This window comes from Rhinatrema bivittatum, chromosome 12 (genome assembly GCF_901001135.1).
Source record: "Rhinatrema bivittatum chromosome 12, aRhiBiv1.1, whole genome shotgun sequence".
NCBI classification, from domain to species: domain Eukaryota; kingdom Metazoa; phylum Chordata; class Amphibia; order Gymnophiona; family Rhinatrematidae; genus Rhinatrema; species Rhinatrema bivittatum.
The window spans coordinates 66341491-66368982 of NC_042626.1; the positions used below are offsets into that span (position 1 = coordinate 66341491).

Genomic DNA, 27492 nt, shown 5'->3' on the forward strand with positions numbered 1-27492 from the left:
ATAAAAAGGCAATCAAAGGATAGTATAAGTTATTGAAAAATTGGTTTTTAATACATACAGCAAAATGATAGCTCCACATGATGCCTGAAAAAGACAGCCCTCCCCTCTCCGATTCCCAGCTGTGAAGCTGAGAGCTTGAGGAATTTGTATATAAATTCCTCACTTGGGATCATGGCTGAGGTACCTCCTGATTGAGGATTAGATCGGGTGGGAAAATTAAGGTGCATGGCCTGCTAACCCAGTGCTGGATATGGACATGGTTCCCATGCAACTTGCCATATCTGTGTGTTGGGGGGATAGAGAAAGGTCTTTCACTGGTACAGAGAATAGGTTTCTATCTTCACAGCCATTTATTATATTACAAATAAAAAGGAAATCACCTTCCTACCATTTGCAGGCCTAAAATCAACCTCTCAGCCATGGTTTTGGCCAATTCAGTTATCTCCAACAGAATCTGCATCTCCTTCAATGTCAGTAACACACAATTACATTTGGACTCTCCCTCCATATAAGGCAGATGGCCAGGGTGTAAAGTGCTACCTTGAGGTGGGCGAATGCACAGCTGCTGCAACATTCAGCAAGCTGAATGTTGCAGCACAGTGCTTAATTGTAACAGGTATTCTCCTAAGACGGCAGGATGTTAGTCCTCACAGATGGGTGACATCATCAGTTGGAGCCCGGCATGGAAAACTTTTGACAAAGTTTCTAGAAGCTTTGACTAGCACATTGCGCATGCCCAGCATGCCACTATCTGCGTGAGGTCCCCATCTGTCTCGTCACATAGAGAAAAATTCCATTGGGTGGCGGGCAGGATTCCTGAGGACTAACAGCCTGCTGCCCTAGGCGAACACCTGTTAAGGATAAGTAACTGTGCTTTCTCCTAAGACAAACAGGATGGTAATCCTCACAGATGGGTGAATACCAAACTCCAGGCTGACCCTGGCAACAACCAAGACCAACAGTTACCAACAGGCACAACAACTGTGGTGCTGTTGGTCAGTAGGGGGACAGCCTGGCTCCAAACAGGGGCCGTAAGAAGGAAGAGTTGGGTTTAAACCTGGAAGAGATGGCATAGGACAGATTGGCCAAAGGCATTGTCTTATTGACCATCGTTATCCAAGCGGTAATGGGCAGGGAGCTCCATGTCGCTGGTTGGCCATGGCCCTCAGAGAGTGAGCTTTCATTTGGCCTCCAAGCTGAAGGCCCGCTTGTACATAGCAGAAGGTGAAGCAGTCTTCCAGCCAGTTAGATAAGGTTTGTTTGCCTACTGTGGTTCCCAGCTTGTTGTTATCGACAGAAACAAAAAGCTGTGTGAATAGCCTGCAACTTGCTGTGTGTTCCAAGTAGAAAGCTAGAGTTCTCTTGCAATCCAATGTATGAAGAGCCCATGCACCTGGATGGGAATGAGGGCTTGGGAAGAACAAGGACAAAACAATGGACTGATTGATGTGAAAATTAATTACAACCTTAGGCAAGAACTTTGGGTGCGTACACAGGACCACACGATCATGAAAAAACTTCATGTATGGCAGGTACATAACCAAAGCCTGAAGTTCACTAACTCTACGAGCCGACGTGATCATCGCCAGGAATATACCTTTCCAGGTGAGGAACTGCGTGTCGCTGACGTACAAGGGCTCAAAGGGAGGACGCTTGAGCCATGTCAGGACAACGTTAAGGTTTCAGGATAGAACAGGAGGCCGAAGAGGGGGTTTTAGTTGAAGCAGACCCCTCATAAAGTGACCTACTATAGGCTGCACCACAATGGTACAGGCTAATCGCACTTAGATGAACCTTGGCCAATGTGGTTTTAAGCCCAGACTCTGAAAGGTACCACAAATAGTCCAAAAACCTGGAGAGGGTGCAGGTGAACAGAGCTAAGTCTTGCCCCGCCCACCAGGTGGAGAACCTCTTCCACTTCAACCTGTAAGACTTTCTGGTGGAAGACGTTTAGAAGCTACCAGCACCTGGGAGACGTGGTTCAAGAGGTCCAGGGGCTGAAGGACTAGGCACGCAACGTCCAAGCTGGCAAGGTTAGTGCTCAGAGGTTAATATGGCGCAGGCTGACCTGGTTCTGAGTTATCAGATCAGGCATGATCCACAGTCCGATGGGATCCTTGATCGATAGATCCCAGAGGAGAGGGAACCAGACCTGCCTGGGCCATTGGGGTGCCATGAGGATCATGGTCCCTTGATCCTGTTGAAGCTTCAGGAGTCTTCAAGAGGAGGATACACATACAAGAGACCCTTTCCCCAGTGAAGAGAGAAGGTATCGGATGCTGGATGTCCGTCCCACACAAACTGGGAATAAAAATTGCTCACCTTGTAATTGGGCAGGGTGGCTAAGAGGTCCACATCCCGGGTTCCCACCGGTAGAAAATCCAGGCCACCAACTTCAGGGACCACTTGTGCAGCTGGAAAGAGCAGCTTAGGCGGTCTGCCAGCATGTTCAGAGTCCCAGGAAGGTCGTCGCTCGCAGCAACATCCCCTGAGACAGAGCCCTTGACCAGATCTGTACCACTTCCTGAACTAGGAGGAACAACCCCATGCCTCCTTGCTTGTTGATATACCACATCCCGACTTGGTTGTCCATCCGAAGCAGGACTGTCTTGTTGGAATACTGGTCTCAGAAAGCTCAAAGAGGGTAACGAATCACCCGAAGCTCTAAGAAGTTTATCTGGCAGAGAGCTTCCTGAGCACGCCAGTGACCTTGTGTTTGGATGCTGTTCACATGTGCTCCCCAATCCTGAGGAGAGGCATCGGTGGTAAGGACTGCCTGAAGTAGAGTGGCCTGGAAGAGAAGCCCCTGCTCCATATTGGAAAGATTCACACAACATCTGAAGATATCTCTGTCCTGGTGAGTAACAGAGACACGCGACTCGAGGTCCTGGTTTGCCTGCTGCCATTGCAACCGCAATGTCCATTGTGTGCGGCACCTGCAAAGACAGGCTATTGGGATAGCATGGACCGAGGCTGCCATGTGGCCCAGCAAGCGAAGCAGAAGGCGTGCACTCACATTTTGACTGCTGCGCACAAAGGTTGCCAACAAAGATAAGGCCAGGGGCCGATCATGGGGCAAGAACGCCTTCGCCTGAACCGTATCCAGTCTGGCTCCTATGAAGTCCAGCTGGGGAGCCAGGCAGAGGTGAGATTCTGGGTAGTTGACAAAATCCAAAGATTGCAGCGTTCACGTTTTCAGGGCCAGAGCATCCAGTGCCCCTGTGCAGGAGTCACTCTGAACCAGCTAGTCATCCAAGTAGGGGAAGACATGCACTGCACAGCGCCTGATGTACGCTGCCACAACTGCCAGACACTTGGTGAAGACGTGAGGGGCTGAGGCCAAGCCAAAGGGCAGCACAAAGCAAAGGTACTTTCTGTGCTCGGGGAAGATGGCAATGTGGGTGTATGCGTCTTTGAGATCAAGGGAGCAGAGCCAGTCTTTAAGATCATGAGAGGTCTTGAACGAGTAGATGTGACTCGGTTATTTTCACTTTCGAATAATAGAAGGACTAGGGGGCATTCCATGAAGTTAGCAAGTAGCACATTTAAGACTAATCGGAGAAAATTCTTTTTCACTCAACGCACAATAAAGCTCTGGAATTTGTTGCCAGAGGATGTGGTTAGTACAGTTAGTGTAGCTGGGTTCAAAAAAGGTTTGGATAAGTTCTTGGAGGAGATGGCTATTAATCAATTTTACTTAAGGAATAGCCACTGCTATTAATTGCATCAGTAGCATGGGATCTTCTTAGTGTTTGGGTAATTGCCAGGTTCTTGTGGCCTGGTTTTGGCCTCTGTTGGAAACAGGATGCTGGGCTTGATGGACCCTTGGTCTGACCCAGCATGGCAATTTCTTATGTTCTTATGTTCTCTTTTGAGGAGGGGAATCAGAGTGCCCAGAGAAACCATTTTTAACTTTTCTCTTGTGAGAAACTTGTTCAACACCCTGTGTTCGAGAAGGGGGATGTAAACCCCCAGTCCTCTGGGTTGAGGAAATACCTCAACTAGAACCCTGGGCCCTGCTGAGAACAAAGAACAGGCTCTACTGCTCCTGCCACGAGAAGGGCGGATAGTTCTCTTCAAAGTATGACCTGCTGGGTAGACGAACCCCACAATGGACATGGGGAAAGTCCCTTGGGATACTTCTGAAATTGAGGCAATACCCTTGGGCTGCCCAATGGTGGGCAAAGCAGAGAAGTCTGCCTCCCACTGGGGGATCCTTCATCAGCCATACGTCTTGCTGGGCCATGCTCCCTTCTCTAGTCAAAAGCCAGTAGCCGGAGGTTGCTGAGGGGCTGGGGTGCCCGCTCTTGACTGGAGTGGCTCCTGGAACTAGCATGGGGTGTGTGAGGCCGAGAGGCATGGGAGTAATATTTCCTCTGCCTGTAAAAGGACTTCCTGGAGCTGGGCCTGGAAGATTTCCTAGCAGAGGATGGAATGTCTGAAGCACTAGCAGTAATCCTTCAACTGAGCTACCACATCTCTGACCTTACCTCCAAAAAGGTTTTCACCTCTACAGGGTTAGGTCAGCTAGCTTCTTCTGCACCTCAAGGCAAAGACGAGAGGCATGGAGCCAGGCCATCCTATGGGCACCGATGTCCACAGCAGCCACCCAGGCTACTGTCTTAAACATATCATAGGTGGATCTCACCGCGTGTTTCCCGGCTTTCAGACCCTGCTGCACAACAGCAGAGAAAGACTCTTGTTGCTGCTGCGGCAGGCGTTCTGCCAGCTCCTGGATCTGCTTCCACAGGTTCCAGTTGTACCAAGTCATGTACAACTGGTAGGAAGTGATACAGGTGATAAGCATAGTGCCCTGGAAAAAAAACAAAACCTTTCCTACCCAGAGCATCCAGTTCCCCTATGTTCTCACCCTGGAGGGGCAGAGGCATGTGTGCGGGAGAGGTTGGCCTTTTTGAGAGTGGACTCTACAACCAGACTGGTGAGGGAGATTACACCTCTCAAAACCTAAGGTGGCATCCGCCTTCCTATTCACTGGAGAGATGGATGGACATCAGGTGTTACCACATCTGAAGAAGATCCTTGAAGATGTTGTGGATGGGAACAGCGATCATCTCCTTAGGAACATCGACAAATTGGAAGACCTCCAACATTTTACGTCACGCATCCTACTCCTTGAAAAGCTGGGATAGCTTAGACCATGGCCCTGACAAAACCCACAAAGGAGAGGTCCTCCGGAGGGGACAGATGCCTTTCTTCTGGTGGAGAAGGCTCTGATGGGGCTGTCAGAGGCCTCAGAAAAGGACTCTGAAGAATCATCCCCCCCCCACGGGTCATAAGGCCCTTCTTCCTTGCTGAGGTCATCACGGGACTTTCATGGGTGAGGCCTGTGTCAATACCTGGACCTGGGCTCTAAGGGCAGCGAAGGCACCGAGGGCATAGACTGTCCCACCGGTATTGGGGGAAGTGGGAGGCCGGAGGGTCTGGGCAAAGGCTCAGGGAACAGAGGCTTCGGGACCGCAGCACCAGATGAGTCTTCCCCCTCAGAGGACCCAATAATGGGAATCACTCCTGAGGGAGGCATCAATGGCCACTAGGGAGCAGAGGGTCCCTCAGGTACCAGCTGCATCAGGAGGGCACCCAAGACGACATCCAGATGCTCAAGCAGGGGTGCCAGGATAGACTCTGGCACCGGTACTGTAGAGCTCAAAATACCACACTCTGCGATCAGACTCCTCCTGAAAGTCCAGTGAAGTCAGTACTGAGGGAGGGGGAGGAGGTATCACTGATGCCTCCTCAGTTCTTTGCGGGGGCACGGTACCTAGCATTGATATCGGTGGGCAACACCTGGGACTCCCAGGTTTATCGGAGGATGGGGTTGCTTCGGTGGCAGTACAGCAGCCGCAGACACATCAGAGCCAGAACCTTGCGCCAACGGCAACTGGTGTCGATGCTTGCGAGATCTCCAAGGTGCTCGGCTCAGCCTTTCCCCACTGCCAATGAGGCAGAGGATCCCAATGTTCTGGAAACTGATGAGAACAAGGGGGGATCAGTCATCAGCCCCTCAGTCTGTAGTTGATGCCATCAGGGGTGTGGGCTAGGGGAAGCGTATCGAGCAGTTTCCCTTGACCCCCGGGTGGTCTGACTATGATGCAGACGGAGCAGATTTTTTTTTGAACCAAAAAGTTTCTCCATTTTGTCGAGGCAAGCACAATGGCCCTTGGGGATCATCTGATCACACAATTGACACCCTCGGACATCATGAGCTACCCCCAGGCAAAAAGTGCATATGGATCCATGATAGACATGGTCCACGAGCACTGGGGGCACCAATGGAAGCCAGATGACACCATAAAAAACAACTGGCACACGGTCAATGACCTGGGGCTACCAAGAAGCGGGATGCTGGGAATCGACCACGAAGAAGGCAGAAAAATGTTTACGTACTGCGCCAAGGATACATCAACTGCGAAGGAGAACCCAACAATGGGCAGGAGAAAACTGAGAATTTAAAGTGCAAAAAGGCAAAATAAGCCCAGCTCCAAAAACCACAAGGCAACTGCACCATGGAAAAAGAGACTGAAGGGGGACATTATGTGGACGCATGGATAGTGGCATGCTCAGTGTGCTAGTCAAACCTTCTAGAAACTTTAACAAAAGTTTTCCGTGTCAGGTTCTATCTGATGATGTCACCCATCCATGAGGACTATCATCCCGCTTGTCCTAGGAGAAAACCTTAAACAGCACTGAGGATACGGAGAGGTTGTTGCCACTCGATCCTTCCCATGGCACTAGTACAAGGGTCTTGCTCTCATTTCATTTGTAGTCTATGCCAATTTGGGAATTAATTTTATGTTTAGGGAGGGGCACGATTGCCAGCTCTGCTCCACTGGGTGAGAATGTAGTTTCCATAAAATAAGTAAGGGGTCCCAGGAGCACAACCCCTTCTCAGCACACCACTGCATTTTACCATGCAGGATAATACATGTTTGGGTGGGTACAATGGCATCAGCACATGCCTTATGGCTCACGATAAGAGAAGGACCAGTTCCATTTTTTCTAACTAAAACAATTATAGCCCATCTTTTACAAGGACAGAAGAGTACAACAGGTGGGTATTCACCTACCCTCAACACTCCCACAGCTCTGGGTGGCAGTGCCAGCCTCTCTTGCATTCTTCTGTTCACATCATGTGTTTTGCTGTATTCCACCTCCAGTAGGGAAAGGCCCCTGCCATTGGAGCATCAGTGGTGTGGCTTGCAGTTCCCACCAGGGCCTAGCACCAATTACTCATAACTGCTGGTTAGAGGGCAGAGCTTCTGCAGTTCAGCATTCTACCTGTCCCATACCCCCCAAAGAGAGATCAACACTCAGGCTGGGGCAGTCTAACACTAGTACCTTGGAATGCCTCAGTTTTGGCAGGCATACGAGATCTCATGCAGAAAGACAGAGCATACACAACACAAAAGCATTACCCTACCTTCGCTTGTGTGTGAACATCATGCAACCAGGGCATTTGCCACCTTTTTGCCTTTTAAAGCTATTGTTTGATGAGTGGAAATACAGAGTGTAAGAGAAAGCAGTCTTGGACTGGGCTTTTGAAGTGATACCCAGTACGTGATGGGGGAGACAAAAGCTTATGCTTTTCTGGTTTCCAGTTCCACATCCTGAAGCCCATGATTTCTCCCCTCCCCACCTGTATTATAGCAGTGTATTGGAAAAGAAATTCTGGGCTAAGGTGGTGGCAGTATTGTTTTACTGTACCTCACCCCAAACTTTCTGGAAGGGCAGCTAACAAATACTTAAATAAATAAAAACTGCATGGCCCTGTGGAAGCTTGACTGGGACTGCCTTGCAAGTACATTTTTCAGTTTGTGTCAGGTCTTAAAAACCCACCTGGTTAAGAGCAATCAAAACAAGAGAACCAAAAAAAAAAAAAAAAAAGACACGCTGAAAAAAAAAAATCTTTTTATTGGAACTCATCTGAACATCAGATATACCCTGCTGTTGGTTTGTACATTTGATATTGATGGTGCCAAAATCCCAAACAGTGACTGGATGTAACAAGGGCTTTAAAAAAATTATATTTATATATATATATAATATAAAAAAAAAAAAACTAGCCAGTCAGATTTCAGGAGGGGGAGGGGAACAAGCAATTGGAAAAGATGGTTTGATACAACGGAATCTCTTTAACAAAGTAGAAATTTATTAAGAAAGGGCGGGGGGTGGGAACGTTTGGATCATCACCACAAAAGATCTCGATTCGCTGCCCAACACCGTAGAGAGAAGTTTCGCCAGCTCCCATGCTGGGCCGGGGGAAGCTCCGCCTCGTACATGGGCCTAGTCCTTCCTGACTCTGAAGTTTAGCAGGGAGGGTCTACATAGTTTCGGTACGGCCAGATTTTGTTTGTGTTTTTGCTTTTTTTTTTTTTTTTAAGTGATATTTTTGGGGGTGGGAGGGAGGCAGCTAAGGCTTCCAAAGTGAGTACTAGCAGGGAGAGCCCCTTACAGTCAGTGCGAAGGGTTATGTACAAACAGATTAAAGGGTGGCTCCATACCCAGTGCCACTGGAGGAGGAGGTGGTGCAGTTTGGGCCTGGAATATTTCCCAGCACCAAAAGCCCGGTGGGATTCAGCCTCTGGTCCCCTCTACAGGAAGCAGAGGAAGGGAAGTGGGGGGTTTTTTTTGTTTGCTTTTTTACCTTCTTAACAGTATCTCCCTAATGCCACGTTGGGGCTAGTAAAAGGTTATAAGGAAATTGGAACACACATCGCATGACAGAGATGCGCCAGCTGAGGAATTTTTAAAAACTTTCGAGTGAAAGTAGAACAAAGGAAAAAAAAAAAATTCTAGAGTTCTCCCAAAGCTTTCGCTCTCCTGCCCCACGCACGCTTCAGCCGACAGCAACCAAACCCAGCTCTGCAAAGAGAAGAGAAGGCAGTTTTAGGTCTCTCTGATCCTGGCACTCTATGAAAGGCCTGCTTTTGCCTTTCCCCTCTCCACCTGCATGTGGGAACAGGCCACGAGCAAAACGCCCAGCTGGGAAGAGAGAAAGGTAATCTGCATCCCAAGCACGTATGCATAATTGGAAGTGCCGTTCTCTACAATACTCCTGGGGGAATTCTGCACACAAAAATTGAAAATTCTACAAAATTCTGCAAACTTTATATTGGTCAAAATAATTTACATGGCAGTCTAAGTAATTACATTTTAAATTATTACAGAAAAAAGTTATTACTTAAAGATGCAGAATTTTAAATATTTTGAGCAGAATTTCCCTAGAAATTCACTGTAAGAGTGTCCTTTCCACATACACACCCCCTCATACACGCTCCCTCACTCTCGCACACACATATCCCCTCAATACAGGGCCCCTCTCTCTTGCATACATACCCACACAAGCTCCCTTTCTCTTTCATACATACATCCTAACACAGGCTACCTATGTCTCTCACTCATGCACCCCCTTCACACAGGCTCTGTCTCACACACACACAATCCCTTCACACAGGCTAGCAGCCTCACATACACACGATCCCTTTTTCATACAATTGAGCTCCCAATCTCTCACACATACACACTCTTTCACAATCTCCTCATATAGTCTCCCTCTCTCTGAAACCCACACTCAAGCATCCCCCCCCCACCCACCCTCTCTTACCTCCCATGCTCTCTCACACCCTCCTGCTCTGTCACCCTCCCCTCATATAGGCTCCCTCTCTGAAACCCACACTCAAGCATCCCCCCACTCCCCCTCTCTCGCCTCGCCTCTCTCACACAACATTCTCTCTCACCGGCATCCCCCTCCTCTCATATAGGCTCCCTCTCTCTGAAACCCACACTCAAGCATCCCCCCCACCCACCCTCTCTTACCTCCCATGCTCTCTCTCACACCCTCCCTACCCCCCCCTTACCATCCATGCTCTGACACCCTCCCCTCTCACAGACATCCCCCCGCCATGCTCTCTCTCACACCCTCCCCTCCCCGACATACATTCTCTGTCACTGGCATGCCGCGGGACGCGCTCCGTTCACAGTGAAGACGAAGGCCCGGCACGCAGTTCACGGTGAAAAGGGAAGGCGCACACGGGGGCCTTCCCTTTTCACCACGAATGGCACGCCGGGCCTTCATCTTCGCCGTGAATGGAGCATGTGCCACGGGACGCGCTCCATTCACGGCATGCCAGGGTCTCCTCTGCTATTTTCTGCGGATGGGGAATTCTATGCAAATTTTGCATTCCACAGTAGCGCATAATTCCCCCAGGAGTAACAATGGTAGCCAGAGAATGGGAAGGTATTTAGTGAAGTGTCTTTTGTGCACTATTAAGTGCAATGGCATCTTGTGTTCTCCAAGCAGCCCCTCTGATGGTAGAGAAACCCATCTAGCGTGAGAACCAGAAAGGCCAGTAATGGGCACCACTCACCTATGTTAGCTTCTTGGCCTTGTTATACAGTGAATCCACTACTTTACTCATATTTTGGATCGTCTCAAGAGCAGCTTCGTAAGTTTTATCTACTGGTGGTTCATCAAAAATAATCAAGACCCCCTCCCCTTGGTCAAGGATCCCTGTGAACAAGAAGAGGAAGAATTCTCAGTTGAAAATCTCTGCTGGCTGCCAGCAGGGGTTGAATCTCACATCCTATTCAAGGCTCTGGGCTTATGTACCTCATTTAACTAATGAGGACACACCAGGGCAAACGGAAACAAGATTGGAAAGGCGAGTGTGCCATGGGGTACACAAACATTTCCATTCTTTGGGAGAGAGATCTGAGACAGTTGTGTTTTGCATGTGCGAGTGAGAGTTTGAGGGGAAGCTTGGGAGCGAAGGTCTGTCTGTGTGTGTCTCTCTCTGTGTCTGCCTGCATGCGTTATTTGAGAGAGAGCTTGAATCTGTATGCATTGGTGACAGATGCTGTTGCTGGGTAAGTGGGTGGATGTGTGCGCTCTTCCGCAGTAGGTGTGCTATTTGCTTGACCAATTTAAAACACAAGTGTTTCCTGACATAGGGGAAAATAAAACCACATAGACTTATGTGTGACAATGGATGTGTTCTTGCTGCATCTGATAGCAGACATCCAAGGCCTCTTTTACCAATGCTGCAGAAAGTTGCACACACAAGCCGAAAAATAAAGGACAGGGCCAAAAACTGTTAAAGTTTTTTCTGAAGAAGGTCTTGAGGGGGTTTCTCTTAAAGAAGTTATTTGCTATCACCCGTGTCCAGGGCCCCCCCCTGCTCTGCCATGAACAGTTCCTGCAGGCACAGGCTCATTTGGTGAGTCTTGTTAGAAGATTTGTGGAATAGAAGTAGCTTGAAAATACCAGCATAAATACTCACCCCACACAAATACTGCATCTCAGGGGCAGATACCTGCCTCTCATAAGCACAGTGGATCAGAGTACTTCAAAATATATGCTTTTGGTGTGGTCTGCTGTCTAGCATGAGGCAGGCAAAAACAGCTGTTCTACATAAACTGTGTATTTCAATGCTAATGTGACAGCAGTCAAGCGTGCAAGTGCACGAGGCTCTGCGGGGGAGGGGGAGCAGGGGAGATTATTAGAACCCAGGGCTCCAGTTCTGACAGCTCCTGTATGCTAACAGCCAGGCTAGGGCGATGGGAACGTCTGGGAGGAGGGACTCTCTGCCACTGATCCAGGACCAGTTTTACCTCCCTCTAAACTCATGCCTTAAATCTGGATTTCCTCAACAGGTGCTGCTCTGCCAGCTGGGACAAGCCAAGCCTCTTGCTCTCAGCAGGGGAGGAGAATGCTGAACATGCGATCTGTAAGAGGTAGATCACCTCTGTGTCTCACTTTTCATTAAGCAGGGGTCTGTTTATTACATTTCTTATCCCTTTCCTAATAATAAAAAGCCAAGCGATGCTGATGTATCCTATTCCTGTTTATCTTCCTTCACCCGCCTTCAGCTTGTCCTGCTGTGGGGGTATGGATGGATTTTAACAGATTCCTCTGAGAGGCCTAGGAGTTTGCAGAGCGTTTCACTCTTCTTCTGCCCCACCACCCATACCACAGGGCCTGGCCTGGTTTTGTATTAATAAACTAAAATAAAATTTACCGTGAAATTTCTTGTCCAGGATCATTTGTGACAGTTTCCGCTCCACATCAGGCTGAAATTTGAAGAGGAATAAAGTGTCAGGAGGGGAAACATAAGTGGTTTGCTTTTATTAAGGCCCTGGAGCTTCTGAGTAAAGGGATGGGAATAAGCAGCAGATACAGATCAGGCAACGGAGAAGCAGCATTTCCCTCTGGACACACACTTCAGGTTGACTGCTCTTTTTTTTTTCTTTTTATCAAAGTAAATTCCCATTAATTGTGGCTACCCAAGGACCAACCTCGTTAAGGAAACCTAAGCTTCTCACATCAAACAGAAGAAAGCAGGCAGGGGGGGAACAATTTGATTTTCTGCTTCAAGGCTGGCTTTGCAGTACGAGGATTAACACAGATATACCAGAACCGGTAATCAGGAGCTGGTGCCCACAGCGTAAGACTAACCTCATGTGGTACTGCTGAAAGACCATGCGGTATAGGACACAGCCTATACCAACCTTACCCGTTCAGACACGAGAATGAACCTGTTGATGGCTATGGCTCCCTTGCTGCTGAGTTGGAGCACTGTGCTTTGAGCCAGCTTCAGGGGTATTTAAAAGTGCCACGCTGGGCCAGGGGGACTGCTATACACCACAGTCTTACCTTGGACAACTTGATGAGACTTGATATGTGTTCAATCTGAAAAGGAGGAGAGCGCACACTTATCAGACAGAGCTCATTCCATTCTTACTAGCCCCAGGCTTGCATCACTAACAGGAGGAGGACTGTGGATGTCGGCAGGTGCCTCCAGCACACTGCTGACATGCAAGGCCAGCACTGCCCCATACCTGCCCTGTAATTTGGATTTTCCTCACAGCGAGAAAAAAACAAAAAACATTCAGGTATTTTATGAATCCAGACATGCAAAGCTCTAAATGTGAGCCAAACCATGAACCAATCTGTCACACTGGACAGGAGGCATATACAACCTGACTGGACCAAAGGTGCCGAGGAGGAACCATTTGATGATTTTGATTCAATGGTGTTTTCTAACAATCGCGGTTACAGCTTAGGACCAAAAGACAGTCATTACTGTTAAACAAAATAACACACTCCCATGGGTGTAGTTATAACAAGAAATATAACTAAATGCCTAAACATAAAGCTTAGACAAAAAGGAGCTAGGAGAAAAAAAGTATATTAACTGGTGCTGGACAACAAGAGTCAAGCAGCTGCCGCAGCAGACAACCTCCCTCCCTGCTCTGACACAGCCGCTCCTCACCTGGACTCTGGAAAAGGGCTCGATGACGCGGATCAGATTCTGTTCCAATAAATTGTCGTACAGCTTTGCGAGGTGCGTGTTGATGATGGGGTCATCTCGAAGCTCCGCTCTGTAGTCTGTCAGTGCCTGCAAGAGGAAAGAAAGGGGACGAGATGGGTGAGGGGGAGCCACCCACTTCTCTCTACACCTTTCCAAGGCCTTCACACACTTTGAGGCTCTCTCCTAGTGACCTACACAATGCAGCTCGCAAGCTGTTCTGCCTCGGGATCTCACGGCAAGCTGCGGTGTAATGTCACACAATTTCAGGCAGACTGCAAGGGAGCTGACCCCAGCATCGATGCTGGAACAAGCTCCTCTGCCCCACAGAACATTTTTTCCAACCCCTTCTCTTGCTAATATTCCCCAAATCCATCCTCTCCCAGAAGGTGTCTCAAAAAAAAAAAAAAAAAGTCTTTCCAAGTCCCCTATATTTTGGAAACTTGTAATTCACCTTTTCCAAGTCCGCCAGGGATCGGTTCTTGCTGGCTTGTGCCACACACTTTAGTGCTTCTGTCTGGAAGAAAATACAAAGTGACCCTTTTCAATGTAGAAAGCACATGGCTGAGGTGTTTAAAAGCAAGGGGCTCCCAAGGTACCTCTCCCTCCCTACTATTTGGGGAGCAGAGGGGTTGGGACCGCACTGACAGACACGTCAGTGTGAACGGAAAGCTTCGTATGCAGAAGGCAGATGAAACCGTAGGCTCTACCTCACAACAGAAGAGTCCTAAATCCAAGCCTCACCCTCTCTCCTGCCTGTGAACCTTCCTGGCCGCAAATAAATGGGACACAAAACTTTGAAAACAAACCACTCAGCAGTTTCTACCTTTGCATTTCTTTATGGGAAGGAAGTTCAAGAGCTCACCCCCCTCCCAATTTCTCTTCAGTCATGTGTGCGAGAGGAGCCGGGCTTTTATCAGAACAGTTTGCCTGTCATCTGACAGCAGTGGTACAGTTTGTGTACTTTTGACAGGTACTTTACAGTACATTGTGCCTCAGATTTGGTGGTACAGACAACATACCCATGGCACCCAACAAACAAGGAATCCAGGAACAAAGCTGAATCCCTAAAACCATGCAACTTAGATTCACATCTACTGCCATCGAAAGCAAAAGCGGAACCGTCACCCCTCCCCCCCATAGACTGCCAATGTTAGCACATCGCAGGCTCCAGAACCAGAGCTCTACAGGGAAGGGACTCTCTCGTGAACATCTAGCAGCGCTACAGAAGTAACAAAATGGTCACAGAACCAGGGGGCGCAAAAGCTTGCACCTGCTTCCTACCTGCCTTCCAGCATACCGAAGGGCGAGTTTGCCGCTCACCAAAGCCTGCACGTCCTCAGGGCTGAGCAAGACCAAGAAAAGAAGAAAAGGGGCAAAAAGTCAGCTTACTTGATTTTGAACAAAAAACTTTGTCATGTGCCCCTCACCCTCCCTGGATCGGGTTTTAAAAGCACACCAGTTTCCCCCCCCAGACTCCCTCCACCAGTGTTGAGTACTTCTGCTCAACGACTTTGGCATCGTTGCTTTTTGGAAGGCCCTCACTGCACATTCTGACTGGTGGCCAACACGACAGACCAATACTGAGGGGAAAATCAGGGCTGCCTGTGAGAAATTTAGTTTGTTTTGGCATGTCTGATAAAAAAAAAAAAAAAAAGCAGTGCCATGCTGGGTCAGACCAAGCATCCACTGAGCCCAACATCCTGTCGTCAACAGTGGCCAGTCTGGTTCTCTAGGAAATACTGGCAGATTCTAAAGAGTTTATTCACATCCTGTTGCCCATTCCCAGGAATAAACAGTGGCTTTCCTAAGGCCACCTGGCTAATAATGGTTTATGGACTTTTCTTGCAGGAACTTGTCCAAATCCTTAGCTGTGCTTAACACCTTGACCACATCCTCTGGCGCTGAGTGAAAAAGTATTTTCTCAGATTTGTTTTAAATCTGGTACCTGTTTACACTCCACAAAACTATCTGAAAGGGTAAATAACCACTCCTTATTAATCAGTTCCACCCCTCACATGATTTTATCATGTCCCCTCTCAGTCCTCTCTTCTCCATTTGAAGAGCCTTAATCTGTTTAGCCTTTCCCCTCCCCCTTTCTCTGCACTTTCTCCAGTGCAGCTATATCCTTTCTGAGATGTGGTGACCAGAACGTCACACAACATTCAAGGTGCGGTCTTCACCATGGAGTGATACAGAGGCATTATGATATAGGAAGATTAGTTCTTACTTGTTAGTTTTTGTTCTTGTAGTACCACGGATCAGTCCAGACCGTGGGTTGAGCCTCCTGTCCAGCAGATGGAGACAGACCAAAACTGAAAGGATATCCTATATCAGGACAGAGTCTACCCTGCAGCCCTTCAGTATAAACTTTGTCAAAGCAGAAAGAAACACAAAGAACAAGATCAAGCAAGTAACCAAAAACCTCAACTGAGTAACTACAACCTAAGGAACTCTGTAGAAAGAAACGCTCTTGCATATACTTAGTCATCAAAACCAATGCTTCCGTGTTCTGAAGAGAAGAATACAGTACTGGCATCCGAATATCTGTAGGAAAAGCTTCGAGTGGACGACGTGAAAGAACGAACAGGGAAGGGCACCTGGACTGATCCGTGGTACTACAGGAATGAAAATTAACAGGTAAGAACTAATTTTTCTTTCCCGGATCAGTCCAGACAGTGGGATGTACCAAAGCTTCCCTAAACCGGGTGGGACAGAGACAGTCCTGCTCGAAGCACTTCAAAAACCGGCGCTTGCACATCCAGTCGGTAGTGGCGAGCAAAAGTAAGAACTAAGAAATTGCCATGCTGGGTCAGACCAAGGGTCCATCAAGCCCAGCATCCTGTTTCCAACAGTGGCCAATTCAGGCCATAAGAACCTGGCAAGTACCCAAACACTAAGAAGATAAGTAAATAGTGCTAGAAAGAGTTTTGTGTGTATTACAAAGTAATATGACTAGTATATTCATTTAAACATTCAGGGGCATGTTTTGAATACTGTACCTATCTACAGAGCTCCACGCCTAATTTCAAGCATGCACAACACTAACCATCTTCAGAGGGATAGCCGTACTAGACTGTCCATGCAGCGGCCCTGCAGATCTCTTGTGGAGAAACAGATTGGCTCTCCATCCAGGAAGTAGCTTGAGAACACAAATGATGGGTCTTAATGCCCTCAGGCACCGCCCAACCTTGACAAAGATAGGCCGCGGAAATTGCCTCCTTCAACCAACGAGCAATAGTAGTCTTGGAAGCCGGTTTACCCTGATTTGGACCACTCCAGAGGACAAAAAGATGATCCGAGACCCGAAAGTCATTGATAACCTGGAGATACCAGAATAAAATGCGTTTAACATCAAGCCAGCGAAGATCGCCCCCAGTGGTACCCGCAATCTCCGCCTGAGAGATCGTGGGAAGCTCCACCAACTGGTTGACATGGAAAGCGGAAACGACCTTCGGCAAGAAAGAAGGTACCGTTTTTAGAGAGACCCCTGAATCGGAAAACCGCAGAAAAGGTTCCCGACTGGACAACGCTTGGATCTCTGAAACCCGCCGAGCGGAAGAGATAGAAACGAGAAAAACCGCCTTGAGTGTGAGATCCTTCACTGTAGCCTGACGGAGGAGTTCGAACTGAGCTGCACAGAGAGCCCGAAGGATGAGATTAAGACTCCACGATGGACAAGTGAAGCAAGCGGGCGGCCGCAGGTGCTTGACGCCCTTCAAGAACCGAACCACGCCCGGGTGACCCGCTAAGGAATGACCTTCGTCCCTACCAAGAAGAGAGCCGAGAGCGGAGACTTGCACACGCAAGGAGCTGAAGGAAAGACCCTTGGAGAGACCCTTCTGGAGGAAGGAAAGTACCAACGAAACCAGAATGGAGCGTGCCGAAACCCCAGATTCCGCACAAACGTCTCAAAAACTTTCCAAAACGCGTACATAAGCCAGAGAAGTCGACTGCATACGAGCTCGCAGTAAAGTGGAGATAACCTCCTCCTTATAGCCCTTATGCCTTAGGCATCTCCATTCAAAAGCCAGGCCGCTAGACAAAAGCGATCAGTCTGGTCGAAAAATAGGGGCCCCTGCCAAAGCAGACGAGGAAGATGGCTGAGCCAGAGAGGTCCGTCCAACGCCCAAGTTGACGAGATCCGCAAACCATGGTCTGCGAGGCCATTCGGGTGCTACCAGAACAACTGGCCCTTGGTGGAGTTCTATTCTTCAGAGAACTTTTCCCACCAGAGGCCACAGAGGGAACACGTAGAGAAGAACGTCTGTGGGCCAGGGGAGATCTAGAGCATCCACTCCCTCCAAACAGTGCTCCCTCCAGCAGCTGAAGAACCTGTTGGCCTTGGCATTGTGCAAGGTCGCCATGAGGTCCAGGTGAGGGGGACCCCACCTGCCGACGATCAGGTCCATGGCTTCTTCCGAGAGTTCCCACTCTCCCGGATCGAGAGACGGGCAACTGAGGAAATCGTCCTGTACATTCTCCTTGCCCGCTATATGGGAGGCCGCCAGGCAATCCAGATGACGCTCTGCCCAGGCAAAGAGACGGCTGACTTCTAGAGCCACCAGGCGACTGCCTCCCCTGACGGTTGATATAAGCAACGGTGGTGGAGTTATCAGAGAAGACCCTCACCGCCTTGCCGCGGATCAGGGGCAGAAACTCCTGTAGAGCCAGACGCACCGCCCGGGCCTCCAGCCGATTGATGTGCCAACAAGACTGAATCGAAGACCAGATCCCCTGCGTGGTCTGGGACTGGCAAACTGCACCCCAGTCGAAGAGACTGGCATCTGTGGTTACTACCATCCACTGTGGAATCTGAAGAGGTATTCCCCGGAGAAGATGAGGAAGCAAAAGCCACCACTGCAAGGCAGAGATGGAAGATGCCGAAAGCGGGAGACCCGTGTGAAACTGTTCAGACACCGGCTGCCAACTGGATAGCAAAGTTCTCTGTAACGGTCGCATATGCACAAATGCCCAGGGGACGAGGTCAATGGTGGAGACCATTGAGCCCAGAACCTGGAGGTAGTCCCATGCCGTCGGGAGCGGAAGCGAGAGAAGATTTCGCACCTGGTCGATAAGTTTGAGAGCCCGAGTGCGAGGAAGGGACACTTTGCCGATCCGAGTATCAAAGCGTGCCCCCAGAAATTCCAACACCTGGGAAGGCTGAAGATTGCTTTTGGGAAAATTGCCTATCCACCCGAGGGAGGCGAGGAGAGCTAGAACCCGATCTACCACCTGCCGGCAGCGAAATGTAAAGCACACTCTATTCTTATGGCCAGGGACACACAAGAACACAGACTCAGTAGAAAGTATAATTTATTTTTATTCATCAGTATAAGTGTTCTCGGGAGATGCTGGGTACTGGGTGCCCTTAGTCTTACAAACTGACCAGCATCTCCTCATATACAGGAAGTGATCCTTCTTTTCTAGATAATACACAATATTGTGGAAGCTTCTAGACTTGCGTGACTGCTCAAAGAATCATTTACATAAGTTGTAATGTCAACTGCATGATAACATCATCCCTAATTACCCTTGATTAGTTTACCCAGGACTTGTAGCCCATTTACCATAGCTGTCGAGAGAGTTCTTTGTTCTGTTAAAATCTTGCTGGTCAAGACAATCAACATGTCTGTAGCTGTGTTGATTACAAACTCCTGAGAATAATGCCTGAAGCTCCCCTGTGGTTTCTTCTTTGTGACCCTATGAATAGGCATCACCTGTCTAGTGCTAGCTTGCCAGCCTCTACAGATATCCAGGGACATTCTGTAAGTCATGCTCAGAAAGTCACTCAGAGTCCATTCAGCCTAGGCAGGCAAAAGAAAAGCAGAGGCTTCTGGGGATTTCCTTCACCATGTTGGTTTTCTGTTCAGGCATACTTCTCATTTCCCTCTTGTGCCACTTACAAATGGCAAAAGTGGCACACCCAAGTATTCTCAGGAGTTTGTAATCAACACAGCTACAGACGTGTTTATTGTCTTGACCAGCAAGATTTTAACAGAACAAAGAACTCTCTCGACAGCTATGGTAAATGGGCTACAAGTCCTGGGTAAACTAATCAAGGGTAGTTAGGGATGATGTTATCATGCAGTTGACATTACAACTTATGTAAATGATTCTTTGAGCAGTCACACAAGTCTAGAAGCTTCCACAATATTGTGTATTATCTATAAAAGAAGGATCACTTCCTGTATACGAGGAGATGCTGGTCAGTTTGTAAGACTAAGAGCACCCAGTACCCAGCATCTCCCGAGAACACTTATACTGATTAATAAAAATAAATTATACTTTCTACTGAGTCTAAGTGTTCTTGTGTGTCCCTGGCCATAAGCATAGCGTGCGCTTTACATTACAGAATCTCCGACTTGGCCCGCATGAGTCAATCATCCAGATAGGGGTGGACCAGGACTCCTTCTTGACGGAGGGCAGCCGCCGCCACCACCATGACCTTGGTGAAGGTGCGTGGCGCGGTGGCCAGACCGAAGGGCAACTCCTGGAACTGAATATCCCGGTTGAGGATGTGGAAGCGAAGATACTTCTGGTGATCGTGGCGAATCGGGATGTGGAAGTAGGCCTCTGTCAGACCGAGAGAGGCGAGGAATTCGCCGGGATGAACTGCCGCGATGACCACTCTCAAGGTCTCCATGCAAAAATGTGGGATCTTGAGGGCCAAGATCGGACGAGAAGCACCGTCCTTCTTGGGTACCATGAAGTAAATGGAATACTGGCTGACGCAGATTTCCTCCTCCAGAACTGGGACAATGGTGCCCAGACTCAGGAGCCTGGTGAGTGTTTGGTCCACCACCTCCCGCTTCAGATGGCCGCAAGGAGAGACTACGAAGAGGTCCAGTAAATCTCGAGCAAATTCTAAAGCGTAACCGTCTCTGACAATCTCGAGAACCCACTGGTCTGACGTGATTTTGACCTACTCCTCGAAAAACAGGGAGAGACGACCACCCAGAAAGGGGACCAAGGAATGGGTCAACCAAACTTCATTGTGGCGATGGCTTTGGGGTGGCGCGCTGAGAAGCCCCCTCGTGGAAGGGTCGGCGCCCACGAAAAGGCTGGGACCAAGATTGAAATCGGGAAGAATAACCTCTAGAGGAGCCACCACGCCCACGAGGCGTATATCTCCGTTGACCCCGGAATCGAGGACGGGAGGGCGCAAACGACTGAGATTGTTTCGGACGGTCCTCCGGCAGCTTATGAACCTTGTTTTCACCCAAGGAATTAATAAGCTGCTCAAGGTCCTCTCCAAAGAGCAACTTACCCTTGAAAGGCAACGTGCCCAACCGCGCCTTGGATGACGGGTCCATGGACCAATTGCGCAACCATAAGAACATGCCATAATGGGTCAGACCAAGGGTCCATCAAGCCTAGCATCTTGTTTCCAACAGTGGCCAATCCAGGCCATAAGAACCTGGCAAGTACCCAAAAACTAAGTCTATTCCATGTTACTGTTGCTAGTAATAGCAGTGGCTTCTGGCAGATACTGCAGAGACCATCGCTTTCGCCTAGACGTGGAGGAGGTTTGTACAGCGCATCTGCCCCGTGTGCGATGACGCCTTCTAACCGTTCAGCCTGCTCCGCCTTGACAGACGGGAGGTCCTGGGTGCCGAGCAACTGTTGAACCCACTTAAGACCTGCCCGCTGCATGAGACTGCTGCAGATAGTCGCCCGAACTCCCAGGGCCAGAACCTCGAAGATACGTTTTAAAAGGGCTTTGAGCTTACGACCCTGTAAGTCCGTCAGGGCTGTCGCCCCTACTACTGGAATAGCAGTGTGTTTGGTAACCGCAGAGACGGAAGAATCTACTGTGGGAATTCTCAGCATGTCCAAGCAGTCCTCCGGGAGGGGGTAGAGCTTGTCCATAGCCCCCCCCCCCCCCCCCCCCCGACACAGAGCCCTGCTTCGGGAGCTTCCCATTCCCAGAGGAGCAACAACTTATGCATAGGGTGGAAGGGAAAAGCACATGCCGGAGCCCTAAGTCCCGCCAGGTCCAGGTCCATATCCTTGGGCAGCAAAGCTGTCAGAGTATCCGCAGGGGGCCCCTCAATCTCTAGCTCCTGGAGGACAAATGGAATGAGGGGTTCCAATTCCTCCCTCTGAAATATGCAGAGGACCCGGGGGTCATTCCCTTCCGGGGGGGAGGGAGCACCCCCGCCAAATCCATGCTGGGATCCGGATCGACCAGAGGCGGAGGAGGATCAGGAATGGGAGGAATGGCAGGGGCCGGGACCACCCGCACCGGCCCCTGCGGCTCCGGAGTCGGAGGAGCAGGTGGCAGAGTTGGCCATGGGAGTTTCGCTGGCAGGGGACCTGGGGAAGGGTCCTCCTCCTCCTGCAAGCTGGCCAAGTAAGATTTCTGCATGAGAAGCACAAATTCCGAGGAAAAAAATGGGGCCTAGCCTTGCTGGGGGGGGGGAACTCCGAAAAATTAGGTTCCATAGTGCCTGGAAGTCCCGAATCGGGAGCTGCCGAAACACCCAAGATGGCCGCCATTCCCACGGTTTGCCGACCCGGGAACGGCCGAGCCATATGGCGAGGAATGCGACCCCGGGCTGGATTTACAAGCGCTGCCGAGGAAGGACCCTCCTCACCTGGCAGAAACGCAGAGCAGAGCCCCTCGCGCATCGAGGGCTCACCACAAGCAGTGCAGAAATGTGAACGAGGCATCCTCACTGAAGAGGAGCCGTGATCTGCAGTCAAAATCTGCTGAGATGAAAAAAGTTAGCTGCCGGCAGGAGCGGAGGCAGAGGAATGAACCCTGCACACTCCTCTGCACTAAAGACCCTGGCTGCCGGCTTGTGGATTTATTTTGATTAGATATTTCCCTTTTATTTTTTATTTATTTATTTTTTTCCAAACAGAGGAAGGTGAAAACCTTCCCAGTGCAGGAAAAGGAAAAGAGGAGGTCTGAGCCCCCAAGGCAGCCAGAGAAGGGGAGGGGTGTGTGTGAGGGACTGGACCACCAGTTTCATCCCCCATACCGAGGAAGCAAAATAGGGCTTAGGCTATGTCATACACAAGGGGCCAAGCCCCCCTAAGCCCCACAAGAGCCAGGAGACAGAAGAGTCTCCTGTGAGAGAAGGGACAGGCAGAGTCCGTCACAAACAAATTAAGCTTTTTTTTTTTTTTTAAACACTGGAAATAAATTACTACTTGCTTGATCCTTTAGAGAGAAAAGAAAACCAACAGGAAAAACAAGGGCTGACTAGCCGAGATCAGGGAACGGCAGGGTGAGCTGATCCATCTGCTGGAGACAGACAAATACTGAAGGGCTGCAGGGTAGACTCTGTCCTGATATAGGGATACCCTTTCAATTTTGGTTTGTCTCCATCTGCTGGACAGGAGGCTCAACCCATGGTCTGGACTGATCTGGGTACGTACGGGAATCTCCGTTTTGTTCTCCATTCCTTTCCTAATAATCCCTAGCATTCTATTTGTTTTCTTCGCCACCACCGCACACTGAGCTGAGGATTACTATATTGTGCACAAGTACCCCCAGATCCTTTTTCTGGTGGTGCCTGTAGCTGGGATTACTTTTTCCTCTCTGTGCATCATGGCCACATTACATTTTATCTGCCTTTTACATGCCCAGTCTCCTAGCTCTGGAAAGTTCTTATGCATTTCCTCCAATCCACTGCTGTTTTAACAACATTGAATAATGTGGTGTCATCTGCAAAAGTGATCTCCTCACTCCCTGCTCTCTTTCCCAGAACATTAATAAGTTCAACTGCACCGGACTCGGTGTGACCTCCGAGGCACTCCACGATTAACATCTTCCCACTGGCCATCTAGTACCCCTTTGCTTCTTTTAACCTCGCCTTCTGTCCTGTGACTTTATTTTCCTGAAGAATCTCTCATGAGAGATTTTATCAAAAGCCTTCTGAAAAACCAAATACACTGTCGACTGGCTCACCTTTGTCCATGCTTATCACACCTTCAAAGAACTCTAATAAATTAGTAAGGCATGACGCCCAGCATGTCTCTCCTCTAATTCTTCCCTTGGCCTGTGTTATTAGTCTTTTACATCTAATGCTGTTCTCCTCTCTTCCTCATTAGGTCCTGCTTTTCGTTTTTTTAAAGTTTTAAAAACCCTCTTCCACAGCACCATTTAGTCATTGTGGGAGGTTTTTTAAATTTTTTTATTTCTAGCTTAGTCTATTAACGTAACTGTCCATGCGCCGTGGAAAGTCTCCCCTTACCAGAAACGCCATGTCCCACCTACTTGTTCAGCACGATCTTGCACAGTAACATGTACTTCAGCGCCGTGATGGCTTTCGGGCTGTCGATGGAATCGTAGCCCTCGAAGGCCTCGTAAAAGTATGAGTAGGCTGTCTTCCAGTCCTTCTCCTCTGCTGCGTGAATAATACCTGTTTACAAATAAGTGATAACAGAAAACTAAGCCGTCACACTAGACTTGCAGAACAGGAAAAGGAAAACTGGTTCTTACCTGCTAATTTTTGTCCTTTTAGTGCCACAGATCAGTCCAGACTCCTGAGTTTTGTATCCCTGCCAGCAGATGGCATCAGATAACGTTTTATTGAAACTGCTATACAACACTGTGCCACCTGCAGTCCCTCACTATGGAACCGTATCCAAGCCAAGATGCCAAAACTAAAACAATTAATTTTAACAGCCCACCCTAATCCCCACGAACAAGAGGGTGGTGATGCTGTAACATGCTAAGAAAGAACCAAAGTAAAGTTAAAATAGCTCAGTGACCCGACAGCTCTGCAGTAACTCCAACATAACTATGAAAACGAGCAGACAACTCTTCCCCTTATACCATGAAGGGGTGTCTGGACTGTTCTGTGGTACTACAGAAACAAAAATTAGCAGGCAAGAACCGATTTTCCTTTCCCTGTACATACCCAGATCAGTCAAGACTCCTGGGATGTACCTAAGGCAACTAAACCGAGTGGGACCTGGAGAGTCCCACTCACAGAACTCTCCCCCCCCACATACAACCGATGATGTCTGGCGAAAATGTGCAGTGACTTTCAAATCTCATGCAGCGACACCTGCTGGGCCTCAGCCCAAGAGGCTGCCTGCAAATGTGTCAAATGAGCCCTCAAACCTTCAGGCACTGACCGACCCCTAGAAATATATACCAAAAGCGATCGCCTGCTTGAGCCAACATGCAATTGTAGCTTTAGAAGCTTGTCGCCCCATCTTTGAGCCATTCCAGAAAACAAAGAGGGGATCCGTTGTAGAAAACTCACTAGTGTCCTTCAGATATCGTAACAAAGCCTGGCAGACATCTAAAAGTCTCAGCTCCCTTGCAACGAGGGGCTGAAGAAACCCGATGTAGAAAGGCCGGAAGTTCCACGGTCTGATTAACATGGAATCCTGACAGAAAGGAGGGCACTGTGCAGAAAAGAACACCACCCCTGCCTCGGAAAGTTTCAAAAATGAAGCCTGTAGTTCCAAAATCCTCCTTGCTGAACATTGGTCACCAGAAAAACCACCTTAGGCGTTAAGTCCTTCAAAGTCGCTCTCCTCAGAGGTTCAAATGGAGCCACACAAAACTGTAAGCACCAAATCAGATTCCAAGACGGACACGGCTTCCTCACGGGTGGCCAGAAGTTCTTCACCCCACAAAAAAAAACATACAACATCCAGATGCATGGACAGGAAATAACCTTGTACTTTACTACGAAGACAACTGAGGGCTGCTACCTGTACCCTCACGAGAATTAGAAGCCAAATATTTTACCAAACCCTCCTGCAGGAATGTCAAAATATGCACCACTGTAGCCTGCAGATCTCAACCCATACACCAGGACTCGAAGACCTTCCAGACCTGCACATAAGATAAAGTCATAGAAGTCCGCCTGGCCTGCAGTAAGGTAGTGATAACCGCTTCGGGATAACCCTGCCGTCTTAGTTGCCTCCTCTCAAAAGCCAGGCCACAAGACAGAAGTGAGCCACCTGTTCCGAAAATATAGGGCCCTGATGGAGAAGATTCTCTAGATGGCTGAACTTCAGGGGACAGTCTATGGCCTGATAATGACATCCATGAACCAAGGACAGTGCGGCCACTCTGGAGCCACTAAAATCACATCTCCTGGATGCTTCTCTATCCGCCTTATCACCCTGCCCACCAGAGACCATGAAGGAAAGACACAAAACAGCATGTTGTCCTCAAACTTTCCCTCATACCACTAAATGGGAAATTGACTTGGGACGGCAAGTGACCCCGGATGAATGAACACAGGTCTACCTAAATGCGCAAAAATGTTCTGTATCGGCCACGCTACAGGAGAATTGTTATAAACTTATAACCCGGTGGTATCTCACCCCACACACATTGCATCACCGATATCCCCACATGAGTGGACTTTGTTGGAGGGGATGTGGTCAGGATGGTACTTTTCTGCATATGTGGTGGTCCTGTGACAGAGTGCAGCAATTGTGGAAAGAGGTCACTCTTTGGCTCGAATCTCTTTTAGACACACACAGTTTACTGAATGCCGGTTTCAGGTTGATTCACTTTTCGCCACCAGACATGGAAAAACCATAGCAAACGTTTTGCCAATAAGTCTTGATTGCAACTAGGATAGCCATAGCACAATATTGGAAACGACCCGAATTACCATCTCTCAGTCAGGCCGATACAGTACAGTGCGCTCCGACGGCGCGCACTGTTAACCTGCTCTTGGACGCGTGTTTTCCCTTACCCCTTATTCAGTAAGGGGCGGAAAATGCATGTCCAACCCATGGCCCCTAATAGCACCCTCAACATGCAAATGAATGTTGATGGCCCTATTAGGTATTCCCCGCAATACAGAAAGTAAAATGTGCAGCCAAGCCGCACTTAAGAAATTAGCGCCTACCCAGAGGTAGGTGCTAGTTTCTGCCGGCACTGGGAAAGTGCACAGAAAAGCAGTAAAAACTGCCTTTCTGTGCGATATTAAGTTGAAGGTCCCGAAGGGTAAAAAAAGTAAAGAAAAAAAATTTAAAATGGGCCGGCGGCTGTCGGGCCGAAAACCGGACGCTCAATTTTGCCGGCGTCCGGTTTCCGAGCCCGTGGCTGTCAGCGGGCTCAAGAACCGACGCCAGCAAAATTGAGTGTCTGCTGTCAAACCCGCTGACAGCCGCCGCTCCAGGCTAAAAGGAGGCGCTATGGACGCACTAGTGTCCTTAGCGCCTCCTTTTGCCTGTTTCTACCGCACCACCTGATTTGCATACTGTATCGCACGTGCCGGGAGAGCGGGCGTTTGTCTGCTCTCCCGCAGACTTTACTGAAATCGGCCTGTGTATGATTCAACAGAAAGTACATCTTTATTGTAAAATGGCAACAATTGCAGCAGAACGACAAGACTGATAAAATTTCAAGCGATCTGGATGCCCTTTATTCAATGGGAGAAACATCAGGCGTGCCAGCCATAATTTACTAATAGTTTTTGGAGTCATCTTGAAATGTCAAGAGCTCTCTCTCAGACTTCTTGTCTCTTATTAACGTGCTTCTACCACACTGTACTCAGAATAGATTCTAGGAGCTCATGGACGGGGGTGGGGGGGGGGGGGTAAGGGGAGATACATAGAGTTCTAAGATTGTTATAACGCATCGGTTTTGTGACTACCTGCGCTGTTTGTTAACTTTGACAATAAAAATTAGAAATTAAAAAAAAAACCAAAACAGCATGTTGTGAGGCCATAGGAGGACTAGTGTGTCAATCCCTCCGCACTGTGCTCTCTTCTTTGGCGTCAGAACTGTGGCACTATCGTATTTCTTCTGGTCGCCATCAGGTCCATCTGAGGTCATCCCCTCCTCTCGCAAATTAGACACATCGCTGCCTCTGACAGCTCCTACTCTCCTGGGTCCAATGCCTTGCGACTCAGGAAATCTGTCTGTACATTTGTCCACACCAATGTGCAACGCCATTATCCTCTCCAAATGCTGCTCTGCCCAGAGGACCAATTCTTGCACCTCCTGAGCCTCCGCCTCCTTCCTAGTTCAACCCTGGCAGTTGATATAAGCCACCATAGCCGCATTGTCCGTCAGAACTTTCACCGAACAACCTCGTAATCTTGGAAGAAAGGTAGGTAATGCAAATCACACCGCTCGTCTCTAACCTAATGGTAGACAAAGAAGCCTCTTTCTTCTACCACCAGCCCTGGACCACCTGATCCTGACACACACTCCCCAGCCTAGAGA

At 48.9% G+C, this 27492-nt stretch overlaps 1 protein-coding gene across 1 annotated transcript in view; it reads right to left on the reverse strand.

Annotated features, from left to right (window-relative positions):
* Positions 1–8350: 8350 nt before the first annotated feature.
* The window catches only part of PSMD11 (proteasome 26S subunit, non-ATPase 11), a 46408-nt gene continuing 27266 nt past the window's right edge, over positions 8351–27492 (reverse strand). The window contains exons 7-14 of the mRNA XM_029572408.1: positions 23557–23701; positions 14610–14670; positions 13780–13842; positions 13290–13415; positions 12671–12706; positions 12036–12087; positions 10386–10528; positions 8351–8880 (exon numbers count right to left, since the gene is read on the reverse strand). Of these exons, the coding sequence (XP_029428268.1) occupies positions 10386–10528; positions 12036–12087; positions 12671–12706; positions 13290–13415; positions 13780–13842; positions 14610–14670; positions 23557–23701 (626 nt within the window). The 3' untranslated portion in view covers positions 8351–8880. The remainder of the gene's footprint in view (positions 8881–10385; positions 10529–12035; positions 12088–12670; positions 12707–13289; positions 13416–13779; positions 13843–14609; positions 14671–23556; positions 23702–27492) is intronic.